General features: G+C 37.9%; 2 protein-coding genes across 2 annotated transcripts; one reads left to right on the top strand and one right to left on the bottom strand.

The window, feature by feature from the left end:
• Window positions 1-589: 589 nt before the first annotated feature.
• On the bottom strand, window positions 590-16,133 carry LOC145780157 (peroxisomal acyl-coenzyme A oxidase 1-like). The gene is made up of 15 exons (XM_082591868.1): window positions 16,010-16,133; window positions 14,759-14,933; window positions 14,266-14,420; window positions 13,925-14,032; window positions 10,464-10,583; window positions 10,207-10,325; window positions 9,905-10,077; window positions 8,111-8,273; window positions 7,592-7,693; window positions 7,059-7,147; window positions 6,700-6,852; window positions 6,150-6,264; window positions 5,700-5,846; window positions 5,392-5,598; window positions 590-4,967 (listed from the first exon to the last, which is right to left on the bottom strand). Exons 1-15 carry the CDS (start codon window positions 16,131-16,133, stop codon window positions 4,878-4,880), a joined length of 2,040 nt encoding a protein of 679 aa, XP_082447994.1. The 3' UTR covers window positions 590-4,877.
• On the top strand, window positions 3,286-4,338 carry LOC145780158 (protein FAM200C-like). The gene has a single exon (XM_082591869.1). The coding sequence runs from the start codon at window positions 3,286-3,288 to the stop codon at window positions 4,336-4,338; it is 1,053 nt and encodes a 350-aa protein (XP_082447995.1).
• Window positions 16,134-19,333: the final 3,200 nt, after the last annotated feature.

Below are 19,333 nucleotides of genomic sequence, written 5' to 3'. Positions count from 1 at the left end.
CACAGCTATAAACCGTGGGCGTATTTGTAACCTGCAGGTCGCTGTAGCACAGGGGTTCTTAACCTTTTTTCCCTTATTACCCATTTCTGTCCAGATCAAAGTCCCATTACCCAAAATCTAATTTTATCTATTTTACCATATTAAAAATATAAAACAGCGTTATTCAGCAAAAACAACATTTAACGTAAAGAACGGCATCAATAGTTTCAGTGAGACATTTGCGCTGTTTTTGTGTACAATCGATGCAATATTGGGTGCGATTTTGGATACTGCACAAAGCAAATCTGACTTCAGATCTAACAGCTTGTTTCGAAGTTTTGACTTCAAAGCAACAACACTTGAAAATGCTGATTCACAGAGATAAGTGGAATGGAACATAGTCAACAATGTTAGTGGTTTTGCACAACTTTTGGATATGCTTATTGCTTTCCCCATCATTCCCCAGAATTTTCTCAAGCTTTCATCTTCAAAAGAATATAGCTCGCTCGTCTCAACACTAACTCTAAATGTACACTTAGCTATATAAACTACTTCAAACAACTGCTAACAGCAACGCAGCCATCAAGCTTGCTCATAAAACAACTGTAACTGAACTGATTATACAAGAAAAATCTTACTAATATGTCACAAAAATGAAATACATAAAACCGGCAACAAAAATGATGCGAAAAATAAATCACTATGACGAAAGAATTCTAAAAATGATAAAATATCACTGTGCTTGTTTGGTTGTTTTGAACGGACTCAAAACATAAAAAAAGCATAAGTAATAAAGCAACTTTACCACTTACAGAGCTCTGTGACATTGTTTGTTACATCTATAATTCTAAATATTCTGGTTCAGCTGATTACCCACCTGCTATCCTGAAATTACCCACATGTGGGTAATTACCCATAGGTTAAGAACCACTGCTGTAGCAGATGAGGTTTATTAACCAATCAGAAAGCAACATTCAGCTGATTGCAGTCATGTGACGCTTGCATGTCAGAAAATAAATTAAGTGAACTGTTCGCCGTCAGCAGTGTGGTCTAGCGGTTTGAGGGTTAAGGAATTAGTCACTTCGATGAAGTGGATTCGATTCCCACCCCTACCATTACTCTTTTTTCTTCTGTAATTAACAAAGTTCAAAGCAAGCATCAACTCTCAGGTTGAGTGCTAAAAAGGTCACAATGACTGCAGTCAGCTGGTTCATAACAAAAATTGCTCTATGTTAAATAGTCTACCAGTTAAAATGCCCCATCTGCTACAGCGACCTCATCATATTATTATATCATACATGGCACCATATCACATAAGGTAACAACGAAATAGTAGTCTGCTAGTAAAGTTTAGTTAATCTGAAAAGCTGTGAATGCAATGCGCTCTTGCATCATGGCTGTTAACTTTTGTTTTGTTCTTCCAATCACATTCCTTCCCTAACTACCGTACTCAGATAAATCAATTGACATGAAACTTTACGTTTAGCCACGCAATACCGTATTCTTGGGTAATATAATGAATAAACATTAAACAAGCAAACAAAAGTTACTTTCACACTGCTTCCTCAACTTTGTTAAGTGAGAATATCTAATTCTTAAAATATTTTTGCCATCTAAATCTTGCACTTCAATTTCTACGATTTTGTTGAAACTCATGCAGCATTCAGCGCAATAAAACTGGTAAAGTTGGGCACGTACTGAGGAAGGTTAATGATTACACGTGAAGCATTTACGTCGCTTGGCAAACAGTGCAAAAGAATAATTAACAAAAGTTGAACATGCAACATATGGGAATTAGTACCATCAATGATATGTACTATGCATTTTAGAAATTGCAATGCAGAAAAAGACGATTTTTCAAGAATAAAATCTCTGAGTATCTATAGCCCACTGAACTGCTGTAGGCCTAAGAAATGAAAAAGTTTGCTTTCAACAATTCAAACCGAGTGGTTATTTTACAAAACATGCCCGACACACGTTTGAAATAGAGTAGAGGAACGCAAAAATTGTACAGGGGGCCTCTTTCTAGCAGAGACCACATGGTCTTCTAGTAGGTTTCCATCGAGGTAGTAAATAAGAAACTGCCTGATCTTAAGTATCAAATAACTTCTATACGAACTTTACTACTGGTAAAGCATGGCCTATGTTCAGTGGACAGAACGATAGTTACCATTAGCTCGCTGCAAAGTTGTTTACAAAAAGTAACCATGGCTGTAAAACTGACGTCAAACTCTTGACGGCGACACAGTCGCGGCAAATCGTCTGCGTGAAACCATAAGCCCGATAAAGATTCAGCTACAATTATTGCAAGAATGGCATAATAAACGTTACAAGGAAATTAAATATCTTGATAAATTCAATGGAACTTAAAATTGCACATAATGACTTCAAGACAGAGCGATAAATATACACAGGCCTTGACAGCGTGCGAACTGGAGGCCTGACTGAAGGCCGATGTAATTTTGAAATCTAAGCTGAACTTACTATATATTTCTTTGAAATGATAGTTTTGAGAATAAAATTTCCAAAGTGTGATCACTGAATCCCAAAACACTGCAAAACTATTAATATTAGGTTAAAAAAAGATAATTTTTCTCATTTGCCAGTGTTGCCAGACGTTTTTTTGGATTTCTAGCACAAGTGCCAAAGTCTACTGCAGGGCTTCCCGATTGGGGGTGCTCGCACCCCCTGGGGGTGCGAGAAGTTGTTGCTGGGGGTGCGAGAATCCACCGAGGAAGAAGAGCTATTCCATATATAGAGATGGATTTTGTTTGACGACGGAGGTGGTGATTATCTCTCAGAGCATTCTATATTGGCCCATACAGCACACTGCACAACAACAAGAAAATACCACCTGACAAGTTATTGATAACAAAAAGGCTGTGGTTTGATCGTCACGTGATTGGTGGCGCGATAATGCGATAATATTGTGAAGGATGTCCTGGGTGAGGAGGCCGCTAAAAAACTACAGTACAACAGATTCCTCTGTCAAACAATGTTATCCGGAGTAGAATTGATGATATTGGCGCTGATATTCTTGATCAAATTGTGTCAGACATCAAAGCTTCTTCCGCCAAGATCTCAGTTCAGTTGCATGAATCGACAGATGTCAGTAATTGCAGCCAACTTTTGGTTTTTGTTCGTTATGTAAAGGGGGATGCCGTCGAGGAACATTTCTTTTTTTGTAAACCACTCGAAACAACTACAACAGCAAGGGATGTTTTCGATCTCCTTAAAAGCTTTTTTAACACTAACGACATTCCGCTGCAAGCTATCGGATCTATTTGTACAGACGGTGCTCCAGCTATGCTAGGAAACCGGTCCGGATTTGTTACTCTCATGCGAAATGACATTCCAGGGGTCATGAATACTCATTGTATTCTTCATCGTCAAGCTCTTGTGTCAAAGACTTTGCCCGTTACTCTGAAAAATGTAATGGATTCGTGTGTTAAAATTGTTAATTATATTCGAGGAAGAGCTTTGAATCACAGGTTGTTTAAAGCATTTTGCAGTGATCTTGATGACGATGCTTCTGTGCTGCTATTTCATACAGACGTCAGGTGGCTCTCCAGAGGTAAGGTTTTGCAAAGGTTTTTTGAGCGCAGACTGGAAATTGAACAATTTCTGCGAGAACGAAAAAGTGCTCTTGTGCATACTTTTGAATCTCCTAACTTTGCTCCTATGTTGGCATACCTGGCGGACGTTTTCCAACATCTAAATGACCTAAATCGTTCGATACAGGGAAAGAATGTGAATATTGTGACCGCTTGTGGCTTGTTCCGTGCTTTCAGACAGAAACTGCCGTTGTGGAGTCGGCGTATCCTGCAGCAGAATTTCGTTAATTTTTCCTTGCTAGAGAAAGTCATACTGGAACACAGCAACTTGGACTTGGAAGAAAGTGTCAAGGCAGAAATTAGTAAGCATTTGGAAAGCCTGAGAGAGTCATTTGACGGATATTTCTCCCCAGGAGATCTGGAAGAACCGGAAACTTGGAACATCAACCCCTTTGCCTTCAAATTAGAGAAGATGGGAGATGAGGATGAAGATAAGGAACATCTGATAGACATGCAAGCATGCCAATCGACAAAGCTGCTTTATGAGTCCAGCTCACTCGAAACTTTCTGGTGCAGCGGTCAAACTGGGTATCCAACTCTGGCTAAGAAAGCACTGCAAGTTTTGGTTTCGTTTGCTACCACTTGGCTGTGTAAATCGGGATTTTCATCTCTACTTTACATAAAGAATAAATACCGCAACGCCCTGGACCCCAAAAATGATCTGCGCATTGCATTGTCCCACAAGGTTCCACGTTTCGAACAGATAATTTCAAAGAAGAGGCAAGAGAAAGCTCAAAGATCTTGATTAACGCCATTATGTTTTCAGTTTGTGTTATTTCTTTATTCTATTTTGTGGGATTACGTTGTTGAAGGCTGCCACTTTTTCCTATTCGTTAGCCATATAAAGGCCGGTGAGCTGCTTTTCTGCGTTGTTTTCGTACGTATTTTGAATTTTTTTCTCAGAACTACTCTGCTTCAAAACAGGGGGTGCGAGATTGGCTTTATCAATCCCATGGGGTGCGGGGTGATAAACGAATCGGGAAGCCCTGGTCTACTGTTATTTGAATGGTAACAATAGCACAGAAGTAACTCAAAATTACACAAAATATACACAAAAACTATATTTATTAATATTCAAATTATCAACTTATACTAGCGATTTCGGCTACTAACAGATCGGCCTTCAGTCAAATTTTAAGCTGCACGTTGTTATGGCCGGTGTATAAAGGTCGCCATGCTTCAAAACATAAAACGAACAACTGAGGGTTTTCTGCTATAGCGTAACAATTCTATCCTTCCATCGCAACACAATTAGAGAATTTAATAAAACTACAACAACACAAATCACAGTTTAGAAGTTGTCTTGATTTCATTCAACTTGTCTCGTCCAATGTGCAGTTGCCGCCGCAAGAGATCATGTATCTTGGTATGAACCTGAATGCAAAAAAAAACAAATCGTTACTACAATTGCTTTGCAAGCACGTCATAATATTTAACAATATTCGTTTTATCCGGGGTTACACTCAGTTGTTGCAGAATTAGATTATGTGAAAAGGGGGGGGGGGGGGGCATAGGAGTTTAGATAACTTCACTCTCCAACCACTGCATTTTTGCTATTTAGACGTAGCAAAAATTTAGCATTGTTATTCCTGATGAGGACGGTATGACTTGTTGAGAACGTGAGATGTAAATACTTGTTAATGTAGTTTTTTGTTGGCTTGTGTTGGTGTTTTATGGATTTATTTTTAAACATATTTGGTAATGTTACTTGGCTTTATATGTCTGTGGTACAAGGCGAACTCTCCAGCACAACTCTATGAAATGAAGCAAAATGTACAGCACAACGCCATCCATGTACCTTTGCTTGGTTAATAGGAAGATTTTTCGCGTGCTCGTAAAGCCTTTGATATGCATTCCCATCAAAGGAACCGATGCAAGAAAGCAAAATCTCATCTTTAAAGTCAAAAGCATCAACCAGGCCGACCGTATCGGTTCGGAGAAGTCTTAAAAGTTTCACTTCAGCGGCTTGGACTAATGTGCATTGATCTCCGCTCAAGTAACCATCCTGAAAATAACACAGTCAACCTCTAACATGAGAAAAATGTAACAACTTTATGATAATGGTCAGCTGGCTGCCCACGCATGCATTATGCAACAATCAAATACCTTTAAAAAGTCTCGAGGATTTTTGGAAATCTGATGAAGACCGTATAAGGCACAGAGATTTTTAAGGATCTTCCTAACAGAGTCAGAGCATGAAGCATCACTCCAGACATCCATGAAACAAATAAACACGTATCTTATCATGTGCGCCTGCAAACGAAGATAAGTGTCAGCACATTAGCACGGTCATTCCAACTTAACGACGAGCAGATTAATTTCGAATTTCAGACGGGTGCAAAACATTGTTCGTGTTAGATATAATTGAAGACGTGAAATTCACATCTCCTCAATCCAAATACTACACTTGAAGCAAAAAGTTGCTACTACCACGACAAGCTATTCAGCAAGTTAACAAAAAGAAAAGATTTTCAGGCTGATACACTCACCAGGACAACGAAATATGCTTCAAATTAACAAACGCTCGTAAAATGTACCGATGATAATCGAAAATACCTTGGCTAGATCGACAAGATCAATCGACGACACGTTCCAAGCATCCATCCGTGACGCTCCCTCAGCAACCAATTGCTGCATTCTTGATGCTGTCGCCATTAGCATGGATTGACTTCTGTCAATCAAAGTAAAGGCACAATTTTTCTGACGTGTTGGTGATCACATTAAGCATCTTTCTTTCTTTGAAAAGCAATTGTTGAAGGGGTTTTTAGTGAAGTTTTAAGTGCTGCAGCGTAGCCCAAAAAAACTATCTGGGGAACCTACCAGACGAATTGCCTATATAAAGCTTTCAGAACACGATAAAACTCAAATTTGCAAAAAAGCACAAAGCTTTTCCAAGGAGTAAAAGGCTCCATCCCTTTACGTGTTGATTGTAACACCCATAATTCGTCTGACTTGTTTCGTCATGCCTGCTGTACTATAAAACACACCACTAAACTTACAAGTCATCTTTGGAATCTAAAAGAAAAAACACTTACTGGAACAAACAGCAAAAAGTACAACAACATAAATACATAAGAAGTACAAGTAACAATAATAATAACAGCACCTGTGATTGAAACAACGCAGCAACGTATCAAGCTCAGAGAAATCATCCACAGACGAAGCTTTGCATTTGGGCTCCACGGGGTCGCTCAGGTACTTCACATTTCCTTCTATAGGTTGTCCCATGTATATTTTGGACGCGCATTTGATCAAATAACTATGAGAGTGAAAATATGATCAATGTTTGCAAGAAAGCTTTAACGCAAAAAATTTCTGAAAAAAGTTGAAGTGGGACCAAGCAATTTTTCACTTTTAAAACTTTTAAACGCAGCAATGTACGAACGTCCAATTGTTCCCACGCCATGAACTTGGGCCAAATAAAAAGAAAACTTTTCCGATCAAAACTTAATCAAAGCAACTCACTTGGCGCATTGCAGGTACATGACGGTGTTCTCCCCTTCATATGTGCATGATGCGATTGCGCGGAACAGAAGAAACGGGAGCCCGCTTGCCTGCAATGGGATCGAATTGAAAAATAAAACTTATAATTTTAAAATTAAAAAAAAAGGATTATCTTAACAAAAAAAATATATAAACAGATGCCTCGTCTAAGACGCACACTACTGGCCTCATCAGCAAGTAAAGTAAGCACATTTTAGCATGCTGCCGTATCTCCGAAACCAGAGCTAACCAACAAATGTCAACGTGATATTCGTGTTTAGCCGCCTAAAATTATCCAAGATTTACTCAATTCGTTTCAAAGGAAAGTTGGCTGTTAACCAGTCTTATCAATAATAATAACTAATCAGGCTGTGCGGCAATGCATGTTGCATTACACACAAGACCAAAGTGAAGGATTGTGCCGTTCAAAAATACATTTCAAGGCAAACACAAAAGCGTTGAGAACTGAACAAAACAAGTGAAGCAGGAGTATAAGTGAAGCATATAATACATACATGAGAAAATCCGTGTCCGCCGCAAGCTCTTCGAACAATTTCAATTCCTTCTGCGCTTTGGTCACATAAACTTGCTTTCACTCCAGCCGTGAGAAAGTGAATCTAATGAAACATAATGATCAATATGTTGCAAGAAATAAACAACGTAAAGTTGTAACTAATCCAATGTCAAACGTTACTCAAAAACTTGCTTATTTTTTGGGTCAGTAGCAAAACGAACCAAGTAAAATTAGCAACAAACAAGATGGTTAATTGCTTCACTGACGTTTCGCGCACCATGACAATGCGCATCCGCAGAGCGAATAACATACAAAATAAAATTTCACCAGGTTATATACTGCAGTGCGATTAAAGGCAAGAAAAAATAAAACACGCAATATTTTGGCGAAAAATATTGGCGAAAACTGCCTTATACGAAAAAGTCTTTAGCCCATACATACAACAGTCTGAATGGTAGAAAACATTGCAAGGTAATATGCCATTTGTTCTAAAACTAAGGAAATCATTATAGCTATATACCTCAGAAAGACTTTTAACACGTCCTTGATCAAGATCCGAAAGATAGGCATTGTATGTTTGTAGCACTCTTCTAATAGTGAAATGAAAGGCATATGCGGCCGCCACTTGGGGAAGAATTTTATGCTGCTGCGTTACATAATCAATGATTGGAATTTCTGGCGTTCTAAACAGGAAATATAAATTGTAAATATACTGTATGTAAAAAATATCCATTTTGCTTATTTAAAAATTGGCCTGCAGTGTAGTTTTCATTATATGACTGTTGCTTAGACGCGTTTACTGTTCACAGTGGAGGCAGTCAGATATTTAATCTAAAAAAAATTATTATTGCCTTTTACGGTGCATCAAAACCCCTTTATGAAAAAATGTTCTCATGGCAATATATTAAAGTTGTACTACCCTTAGAAAAAATCAATTGCGTAAAATATTACCAAATATGGATGAACTCTACCGGGTCCACAACGAGTTGAAATTAACGAAAAATAGGGTCATTCCACATGAATACAGGCAATATGAAAATATCTCAAATAGGATACCTCTCAGATTTTGCTGAAAAATTGTCATACTATGCTACCAAACGAAAGAATCCCAAGTGTTAGAACAATATCTCGAAGGGTACGTCCATGGCGGCCATTTGAATTTCGAGTACCACCCATCGAGGTATCGTATTCGAGATATTTTCATATTTCCTGTTGTCATGTGGAATGACCCTATTTTTCGTTTTTTCAAGCTCGATGTGGGCCCGGTAGAGTTCATCCAAATGTTGTAATATTTTACACAATTGATTTTTTCTAGGTATAGTACAACTTTAATATACTTCCATGAGAAAACTTCTTCATGAGGGGGTTTGATGCACTCTAGGATGAATAATGTTTACTTGAGAGCCTATGCACCGTACTTTGTTGAGCTAACACGTAAATAACACCTTTTAAAGTTAGAAAATACTTTTTTAATACATGAATATGATAAAGCACAATAAGATATAACGAGAGAGCTTAGCAAAAATTACGAAGTGTTTTGCAAGTAATGAATTGAATACAATGTATTGAAAGCGAACTTTTGTTAAACATTATTCAAGCATAAATTTCATAAAAGAAAAAAAATAGGTTGAATACTTTAACATATTAACATCCACCTTGTAGAGTACCGTACAAGTCAATTCAAAGAGAAACAAGAGTTTATTTACTAAACTTCCATGTAAGATCAACTACACCATTAATATTTTTCAAAGTTTTCATGTCCAGCTTGAAATTATCTTGTTGCAGATCGCGATTTCGGGTATTAAACCCTCTTCAGTACAACTATATAAACAGGCAGCATAGTACAGTAAAATTTACAGCAGTTCACTTTAGAAAATGACAAAATTGTTATGTGGTTGCCAAGAAACGAATTAGTCTGCGAAATTAGTCTACGAGCAGTAATAATGACAATTTTTATGCAAATTATGAAGGCAATTGGGTCATACAATGTTCAAAGAAAATACATTAAAAGCATTCTGGGAAGTATTTAGATTCTAACAATAAAAATGGGGGTCAGTCAAGTTGACATACGCCCAAATCTGAGACCAGTCAAGCCAGCCTCCTGTAGAATGATCCGAGCGAGCCGGATGCAAGATACTTCAAATCACTAATTAAAAAGGGTTTTGACACATTTAACCTTAAATAAACGTAAAGTTTGTTAAGGGATCCACGTAAAGCAGATACTTATGCGTCGAAAATTTAAGAAAAAAAATAGGTTGAATACTTATAATTATAAATTTAAAATTATAAAATTAAAAAATTATAAATTTCATACCCTGGTTCCAAACTGCCTTGTCTTCTAACGCAACTGTATCTTGCAGCAATCGTACACGCCTTTTGCAAAGCTAACACTGCTTCATCTTTGGTCATCAGGACACGGAGGTTCACCATAGACGCGTACATTAGCTTTTCATTTCCCTTTTTTACATACGTTCCGTCTGGCAAGACCTGATTCATACAACATTATTTCTTGAAAGTAAATTTTGAACAATTTTTTGGCATTTCAGAGACTACACCACGTTGTGCAATGTGCAAGGACATGATAGTTTGTAAAAAATATGCACAAATAAATCTTACTTCCGAATATTTGGCAAGCATGTTTTCCCGTGGTATTCGGACACAGTCCAGCTTCAGATAACCATTGTCAGAAACACCAGTCGATCCCAATGTGGCACCAATACTGCCAACAGACACACCTATAAAAAAAAAACTCAGTTTCTTATTGTTTTAGAAGAACACAATTGCATTTCTATTTAATTTACACACACTACTATACATCACTATCGTGCGGAAAATAATGTGACTTTTTCATTAAAAATGATATTGCAACACACCTGGCATAGGATGATGCGTTGTCAAATCCCTTATTTGCGCAATGAATGCATGCATGCCACAGGATTTCCCTTGTGTGAATAACTGAGCCATGACCAATGCATGATTTGCATTTTTTCCAACTGAAAAGCACAATTCACAATGATCGTGAAAAAACCAGCCACATTAAATCGAAGTAAGGTTAATAACTGACTTAGGTCACCAAGCTTCCGAGCTTTTTGGCTCCTGCTCTCAATTTTTTTTGTCGGTTTTCTATAAAGTATCGTGGAAAATTCCGATATGGAAATGAAACGTAAAAAACAAGTAAAAATTGGAAGTACAACACACGATACATGCTATATGTAGTCAAACTTGATACAAGGAACTCTCACACCACGGGTTGTATTTAAAGTTTTACTAAACACTGTTTCCTTAGACAAGTGCCGTATGTAGGGTTTCCGAAATCTCGAATTTAAAAGAATTACTAAAAACTGGAAAAAGTTTAATCCAATCCAGGATTCCGGGGGAAAAAGGAATTCTTAAAGACAGTAGTATGAGTTGGCTACTTGCTTGGACCGTTATTTTTTTAAGCCAGGACATTGAGTTTCAACTTTCAATCGGGTCAAAATATGATTCTATTTGAATAAGCTGAAGATGCTATTACTATAGCGAGATCGATTTTTAATAAATTACACTAAGAGCTCAGATTGTTGTGCAAATGCCAGCAATTGATGAATGCAAAATAGCAGGATCAAAATATAGATTATAGAAGCTATGCTTTGTGGAGTTCAGCATCAAGGTTGTAGTGGTACGGAGAAATAAATGCTGCTTCGTTCAATTTACGTTTTGTCTTCAATATAGAAATGAATCATGTAAAGACCAGAAATGGCTTGCACAGTAAGTATAATGTGGAAACTGGGCTACACTGCCGCCTAAGGTTATACCAGTACTAATAATTATAATAGTAAGTCAATAACGTGAAAACTAAAAATACAACCAGTAGGGCATAGAATCAACAAAACAAAAAGTGCAACCAAGCTTATTTTCTGTATTTTAGATGTGACGACTGCGTAAAAACACAAAGCATTGACATATTAATCGCTTTGGCGTGATTGCAGCTTCGTGGCAAACAACTCTGCTGCAGAAAATGCACGTTCTGTCTCCACTGAAGTTGGTGGGATGCTCAATAAAGCATTGGAATTTTGGAAATCTGCTCCGTTTTGCTTGGTCTTCGTACAGTAGCTTCCAGTAATCTCATCTCTGGCATTATCATGACTTGGAGCCGGCTTCTGCCATTAAACACTGTATCCGATTGTACGTGTGAGTCTGTGGAATGCCTAATGATGTGTGCTTGGAGCCTGTCAGAAAGGCTTTCAATTTTTTGTTCGCTGTAAACCAGCTGGATTGGGTTGTTAAAAAACCGGAAATTTTATTCAAAAAAAACAGGAAACGGGAAATGAAAAAATGCTAAATCCCGGGAATTCCTGAAATCGGGTTCTCGGTTCTCAAACCCTAGCCGTATGTGATAGCAAATGCCATTAATTTGACAACATGCTCTGACAAGTGACAACAAAGGATATGACCCGATTGACAGCAGCTACAGGAAAAATACAGTAACTTGAAATGCTTCGCAGCCTTCATATGAGCTTCATGATCCATGAGGGAGTGGACTCACTGGTTAGGAAATATTGGTCAACAGTTTATGTGAGCAATCGTGTGGCTTTAAAAGTAACATCAATATACTACATCACACTAAGTTTTAAATGAGCTTGTTAGCTCCTGCGGTTTTTCTTATGTTTCCTTCTTTTTGCCGTTGTGAAACCTGGATGCCTTTTGGGTCCCTGCGGTTTTGCTAGCTAGAATTTGTGCGCTTCTTAAAGCATTTGTATCATTTATTAGAAGTTTGAAACGTTAGCTAGAGTTTGTGCGTTTATTAGGAATTTGAAACGCTAGCAGTAATTGTGCTTGCAATCGGCAGTTTGATACACATATACGTCTTTTTAGCGTTGTGCATCTGCTGCATGCCACAGTGCGGTTGTGTGTAGTGATTAAGTGCATCGCTTGAAGCATTCCAATCACACTGGGTTTCTCTTAAACCAACGCGCCTGGGGTTAAACCAGAATCAGTATTGTTTTTCTCAGTCTTTGGGTGGTGCATGTTTTCCAGTCAGTTCACCACGGATTCTTTTATTGAAAGTCACGTTACCAGTGCAGTTGAGGTGGTAGTTCAATTTTATGTTTCGAATAATGATTTGATTCAGTTCATCACGTCGTGTTAGCCAAGTATTTTTTGGTTGCAACGTTTTCGAGTTAATGCCATAATGCGCCCTGATGGTTTGTTTTTTTGCAATACTTTGCAATAAACTCATACTTGTAGAAATCAAGATATCATTCTCGGATCATCCCCACCACCTTGTGTGCTCAGGATGTTGCTGGAATCATGGGCTCCGTTAGAGGGGGGCCCCCGGGGGTGATTACACCCCCACCAATCGGAGTGGGGGGGTAACTAACGTAAAATTACCCCTCACTAAGGAAGAGATAAAAATTTCATTTTAATATATTTTTTAGTTTTGTGCTTTATTTTCATGTTTTTATTTTGTTGCACAACTTTTGAGGTTTTTGCTTGGAAACTGACTCGAAGACAACGCGAAGTCATCTATGACCAATGTATCCTGTCAAAAATATACGCACCACAATGCGCTTTGTGTGACGTCATAGTTTCTCACTGCTGCAAACTGTTTAATTTCGCTTTTACCACTCAAGAACGAAACCACTACAGTTGCATTGTTTCAATCTCTTTATAATTTCGGTTGTTGTAAAAGTTAATACATTTTAGTTTTTATTTTATTTTTTTCTGAATTGAATGTAGACCTAGACCCTTATCGTGTTAATTAAGTTATAGAAAGCTTTGACCTTAACGATTTTTTTAAATCTAACCATTTAGCGTCTGAAGTGCAAAATTTGGAGGACTTGAGCCAAGGAAGAATACAGAGAGAAATTTTTGCGTACGTTCCAACCTCTTCCAGTTAAAATTGTCTAAAAACCTAAAAAAATGTGGCAAATGTTAAAGAGCTTTTGCTCGCAATTTCAGATTCGTTAAAATAATTTTTTGATTTTAAATCGTGCTAAAAGGCAAAAATTTTGCGCCTTCGGCGCGAAACATGCCGCCTACGACGCTGTGTGAGTACGGTAACTGAAGCTTTCAGTAATGCGAAGGAGGGTCTGGGTGGCGACCTCCCGGAAGTATATGTGATGTGATAATCCAATAAGCCTCCTGTAGATGTCAAAATATCGTTCCCGCGCCTACTTAAATTACCCCCCCCCCCCCCCCCCCCACTGTCAGGAAGTGTCCAGAGCCCCTGGCTGGAATAATTACAGCTAGGTATGAGCGGATGCTTTGGACTATTTGACGTCCGCTACAAGCCTTGGCAAGGCCTTATCAATCAGTGTAAAAATCTTTTATCATCTAAATTCTAAATACTTACGATCACCGGGCCACCATTTTATTGAAGAGATGCTCGGAGAATGAAGAATGAATTCCTGGCTTGCTAAATCAAATGTTGCAGTGGTTTCAAGCGCTCGTAGGTTGGTACCTGTATCAATTGTGTATAAGTATGTAAATACAAATGTGACCAAACTGTTATACCTATATTATTATTAATTGCAGTACAACTACAGATACAAGTTAAAATATTCTTCTTCTGACAGATGAAATTCCAACAGCGACACAAACACAAAAACTATTACCGTACTTATATTAGCAAGAGCGCCACTAAAAATGCATTAAATATTATTACACTTCCGCAAATAGTACTACAGTACTCACCATGACCCAGCTCAGTCTGAGCATAGCATCCTAAAATAAAGTAATCCTTTGATAAGGGCAACCACTTATCAACCTGCTCCTTTGTTCCCAAGGAAGAAATAGGTGGTATGAATGCACATGCATGAAGCATTATTGAGGTGGCCAACCCAACAGCTCTACAAACACAAAGAAAGCAGTCAACTTAAGCACTTATTAGGCCAAAACATTAGGTTGCTAAGTGCTTTATATACTGATAATGTACGTATAGTAACTTACACATTTCCATATTAGATCCCTATGAAGAAAAATTAGTTGATAGTAATAGTATACTGTTATAACACACCACACATGTGTCGTTCCACATGCAAAAGATTTATTTTTAAAAATAGAATAGACAAAACTCAAAAGTTAGGTCATACTGTAGTAGTTCTGTATCTCCTGAACGTATCTCTCAAGTTATTTCATACTTTCACTCATGTTGTTGTCAAAATCATATAGTGGTGATACATTTTACCTTGGTAAAAATTCCAATTCCGGGCTACGTGTGTCAGAAAAATCCCACTGCATTTTTGTGGCTAAATGTGAATAAAAATAAATCATTCTTTTCACACCAAACACTTGTTGCTCTTCAGGGCTCATGAAGCTGATATCCATACTCTTCATGTTGGGATCATTCAAAATAACTTTTTCTACAAAGTAACAAATATAGTTACAAAAGTATACGAATATAGTTACCCAAAGTAAATACTCTTCCACCTTGCATCAGGGAAATTTAACCGGTTGTTAGAATTAATATTAAAAACATGGCATCTCACAATATGTATCCTATATAATATATATAGCACTTCAACATTTTACAGATTGTTTATATATTAAGTTGTTTAGTATTTATGTTGGTCTAAATTGTTATTTTTTTATTATGTATTAAAAAAACATCAGCCTATATGGCTTCCCTCTACTTCCTCCATAAAGGTTTATACTACTCATAACCATGCTTTGATATATAAAAAGATAGGATGAAACAAAGTTTTTAAAAATTTAAATGTGCAATGTAAAAACATAAGCCTATGTGGCTCACCTCTACTTACTCCACAAAGTTTAGGCTATTGAAATGTATATTTTTATATGTAAAAAGAGTTCCAAAAGGATAAAATAAACTTTTAAAAATTAAATTGTGTAACACAGCATATATATTTTACAAAATACTTTCAGTCCAGACAACAAAGTATTGCCAAAAATAAAATGATGTTGGTGAAATGGTCAGACTGTTCCAAACCCACAACAACAACTAAACAACTTTTTGTCAACAGTACTTGTTGGCATATATGTGCAACATATCTCACAATCTACCCTTTATGGGCAATTGGACATATGTCTAATGATAAGGTTCCAGTAGTGGCAAAAAAGATTTCTGTTGAGAGGCAGAAAATTAGAAATGGCTAGAGTTGGTGAAAGAAGACATCAGTGTGAAGAATCTGGATTGAATCAACCTCAACAACCAAGAAGCAGAGCAAAAGGCTGCAAAAACTGGAGGTCCCTTGCTGGCAGGGACAAACACCAAGTCTCGTACTAAGGAAGGAACAAATTGATGAGGATGAATTGACTAATTATGATATAGTAACTTATGTCAACATCACATTCAGCAATCTGTCCACATTTTTACTTATTTTGTAGCCCATGCATTGTTTCGAGTTAATATTCAGGCATAAGCTACAGTATGATATATTTAAACAATACCACAAAAATACAATGTGAATGCTTTTACCTATCTCTTGTCTCATTGCAGTTTTATTTTTTCCACCATCCAGCAAATTAGTCATTTCAATCACAGAAAAACTAATTTGACTTCTTTCCTTACTCAGTGACTTAGATTCAGCAGATATGTTCATATTTGCATAGATCAATAAAACAGCAGAAAACTAGTAAATAAAGCTGACAGCCTATTTCTAAAATAATGTCCTGAAAAATCTTTTTTTTAAATAAGTTATAAAACCTACTTTTCCACAGATAATTAAATTAAGATGATATCTTTTCTGGGAGCTGGTATGCAAGTCCTCCTCCCCCCCCTCCCCCCCTTTGGCAACTCATGACAAAGACAGGACTCGACCAAACATATAGGGTGAAACTACTTTACCTTTGCTTCACTGTTCACACACTTCAATCCACATGTTTTGGTCAATTCCTCTTTGTCATGAGTTACCAAGGTGGGGGGGATTTGTATACCAGCTCCCTTTTCTGTAACTTTTTTAACTAATTCTGATTAACCAATTCATATAATCAACAATCATGTTAAAATGAATTTTGCCCAGTTTGTTGGTCTTCACGCTGCAGTAGATAAGCTTGCTGCAGCTTTTTTAAGTCAGATAATTACTGTAGCCATTAAACATTTTATAGTTTGTTTCACCCAGATAGCTGAGTTGGTTATCGGTTAACGCATAGGCGCCGACTCCGGGGGGGCGGAGGGGCGGCGCCCCCCCGTGAATTTAGCTCGGGGTGGCTGCCCCCCCGCAAATTATAAAAAAAAATCCTAAATCAAATGTTTCTAAGTTCAGATTTGCGTTAGTTTGACCTTCATTGCGGATCGATCTCATTTAAAAGATCTACTTGTTGCAACAAGAGCGCTGCTCCTAAGACAACAAAAGGAACAGAAGTACGGTAGCTGATAAACGCCAGCATGGTGCCGTTAAAGCATAGTAACAATGACTGAAAAACTTTTTTCTTGATTTCTTCCGCTTTTTTTTTCTTGGGAGTGTCAATAACGAGGTGCAGTTTGCTCACTACTCGTATTAAGAGCTAAAGTTCAAAGTGACCAGCATATAATTCGAAGTAGCGTACAGGCTTCGAAATTCGTTTTTGTTGACGGCGGACAAACGTGTCCGGTCTGAGCAGCTATCTCAGCGGACACATTAAGTCTCACGGCGGACACACCAGTTTTAGCCGTCGATCGTCATGCTTAATCACTTTATTTTGATGATAATTCTTTGCCATTTCAGAACTCTAACTACGGTTTTAGAAGGCTTTTTAAAAAATCAGTAAAGTCACTCTGAAAGGCTTTCATCAGACCAACGACTTGCGCTTGAAGAGTCAAAGCGCCGTGTAGCTGGTCAATACGTCACATAACTGATTAACTTCCACCGAACGAGGTCGTGTTGCTTATTGCGTCTCAATGCTCTGGGCAGGAGTCGGAAAATGTCTACACCAACGCTACTATTTTCTGCTGTGCAAAGTTTTACAGGCGTTTTTCTTTAAGTTTATTTTTGCGTGTCATGTGAGCGAAAGTGAATTTTCCTTGGGTCTTTTCTTTCTTACTGTAATACCAAAACTTAACAAGTTTTGTTGCATCTTGCTGTAATAGCCTACTCTTATAATCTAATTTAGTAACCAACCTTGCCGTATCATCATTACTCGGAGATCAAAGCCAGACATTGTGACGTAAAACGTGAACTAAATTGCGCGTGATTAGTGTAGAAGTATCTGTACTCCTATCGATTCTTAGCGAAGAATTCACCTTTGTTACGCTGATTCAATGTCATCAATCGTTGAAGCAAAGTAAGAATCGAAAGTTTTCCTCCTTGAATGGAAGCTAAGGGATACAGGATTCACATTTTCTAGATGCGCGCTAAAATGCGCTGGAAAATATATAATCGCAACAATTGTTCGTGCTATGCAATGACGATTTGTATCGCTAGTTCCTGTGCTATTTCTCGGCGGACAAATATGACCGATCTAGATGTTACTTCCTGCGGACATCACATGCTGTGACGGCGGACATGTCCGCCGTGAATTTCGAGGCCTGAGCCTACACTATAAAGCTTGGCGATATACAATGGCAGATAGACGCAAACAAACATCAACATTTTGAATGTAAGCAATCAGTCGGCTAAAAAGTTTGCCCCCCCGACAATTTTCAAAACCCGGCGCCTATGGGTTAACGCTTGATTTTATGAATGAAAAAGCTTCAAGATCAAGCGATGCTGGTTTGACTCTTGGGAGGTGTGTGCTAGAGAAAGGAAACGCACGTTAAGGAATGCTCTAGTCTCCATTCAGTGGCATCTAATGGATGGAATAATTCCTTGACAACACTTTCAGTCAAGATTGTAAAATTCCTTGACAACACTTTTACTATCAGAAACTTAAATCTGTCAATCTTTGTGACCGGGCCAGCGTCAGTGGTTCAACGCCTCTACAAGTAAGCAAAGCTGCCAGGAATAAGCACTCAAAGAAGCTTTCCCAGTTCAAAGGATAAAGATTCAGTCAATCAAAAGACAACTCACAGTAAAACTTTCCATACTTCAATGATATTTTGCAATCAAACTTTTATGCATATGTTTTTTAATTTTTATTTTGTACAAATTACTTTGATTAAAAAATACAGGATTTTTGATTGAATAGTACCGTATTAGCATACGCATTAGCTAGGCTACTTTGAGTTTAACCAGAAAACACCATAGGAAACGGCTGCACTTAGGACAGCATAAATGTAGCCACTTCAAACTTCAAAGAACCTCTAAATTTTACCTTTCAGAAGAGAACCTCCTGGTAATCCGCTTTCCAGAAGAACACAACGAGAAGAAATGCAATCCACATTGCATATTTGTAACCAAAGCAAGTCCAAATTCCGAACCAGTCAATCAGGTCCAGGAGAAGTTCAGGAATCAGGACAATTGCATTGCAAAGTTGTTACTTTGTTTTCATTTGCCAATTCAAAGTTGCCAGAAAAAAAATTATCATTCCACCAGTCAGACCCAAATGTGTGCCAAACTTCTGCCAACAAGTGTTATGACTTTATGAGTAGTGTAACGGGTGTTGTACAGAATGAGCTTCCCGCTCATATCCAGTGGCTCCGAGAAGGGGGAAAACTGGCCCGACTTCCCCCCCTCTCTAAGCCACTGGCCACAATCCCAATGGATAATATTCTCGATTCAATGGACACGGTCGTTTGTGAACGCCATTGGCCAGAAAACTATCCTACCACTATCAAGCATGGGAAGGTAAGACCTTTGTATCCACCATCTGTTTTTACCTGTGTCCCTTTGAATTTAGTTCCTTCACCAACATTTCTTCGTAGAAGTAGGCTACTCAGAGGGCG

The sequence above is a fragment of the Aplidium turbinatum genome, chromosome 11, assembly GCF_918807975.1.
Source record: "Aplidium turbinatum chromosome 11, kaAplTurb1.1, whole genome shotgun sequence".
Taxonomy (NCBI): domain Eukaryota; kingdom Metazoa; phylum Chordata; class Ascidiacea; order Aplousobranchia; family Polyclinidae; genus Aplidium; species Aplidium turbinatum.
This window is presented reverse-complemented; position numbering and strand designations above follow the sequence as displayed.

Bases quoted from the DNA above. Each gene is read 5' to 3' on its own strand.
- LOC145780158 (XM_082591869.1), top strand. From the start codon at position 3,286: ATGCTAGGAAACCGGTCCGGATTTGTTACTCTCATGCGAAATGACATT.
- LOC145780157 (XM_082591868.1), bottom strand. From the start codon at position 16,133: ATGAACATATCTGCTGAATCTAAGTCACTGAGTAAGGAAAGAAGTCAA. The intron at 10,078-10,206 runs GTAAGATTTATT...TGTATGAATCAG, and splicing joins TGCTTGCCAAATATTCGGAA to GTCTTGCCAGACGGAACGTA. The intron at 7,694-8,110 runs GTATATAGCTAT...ATGTTTCATTAG, and splicing joins GTGTTAAAAGTCTTTCTGAG to ATTCACTTTCTCACGGCTGG.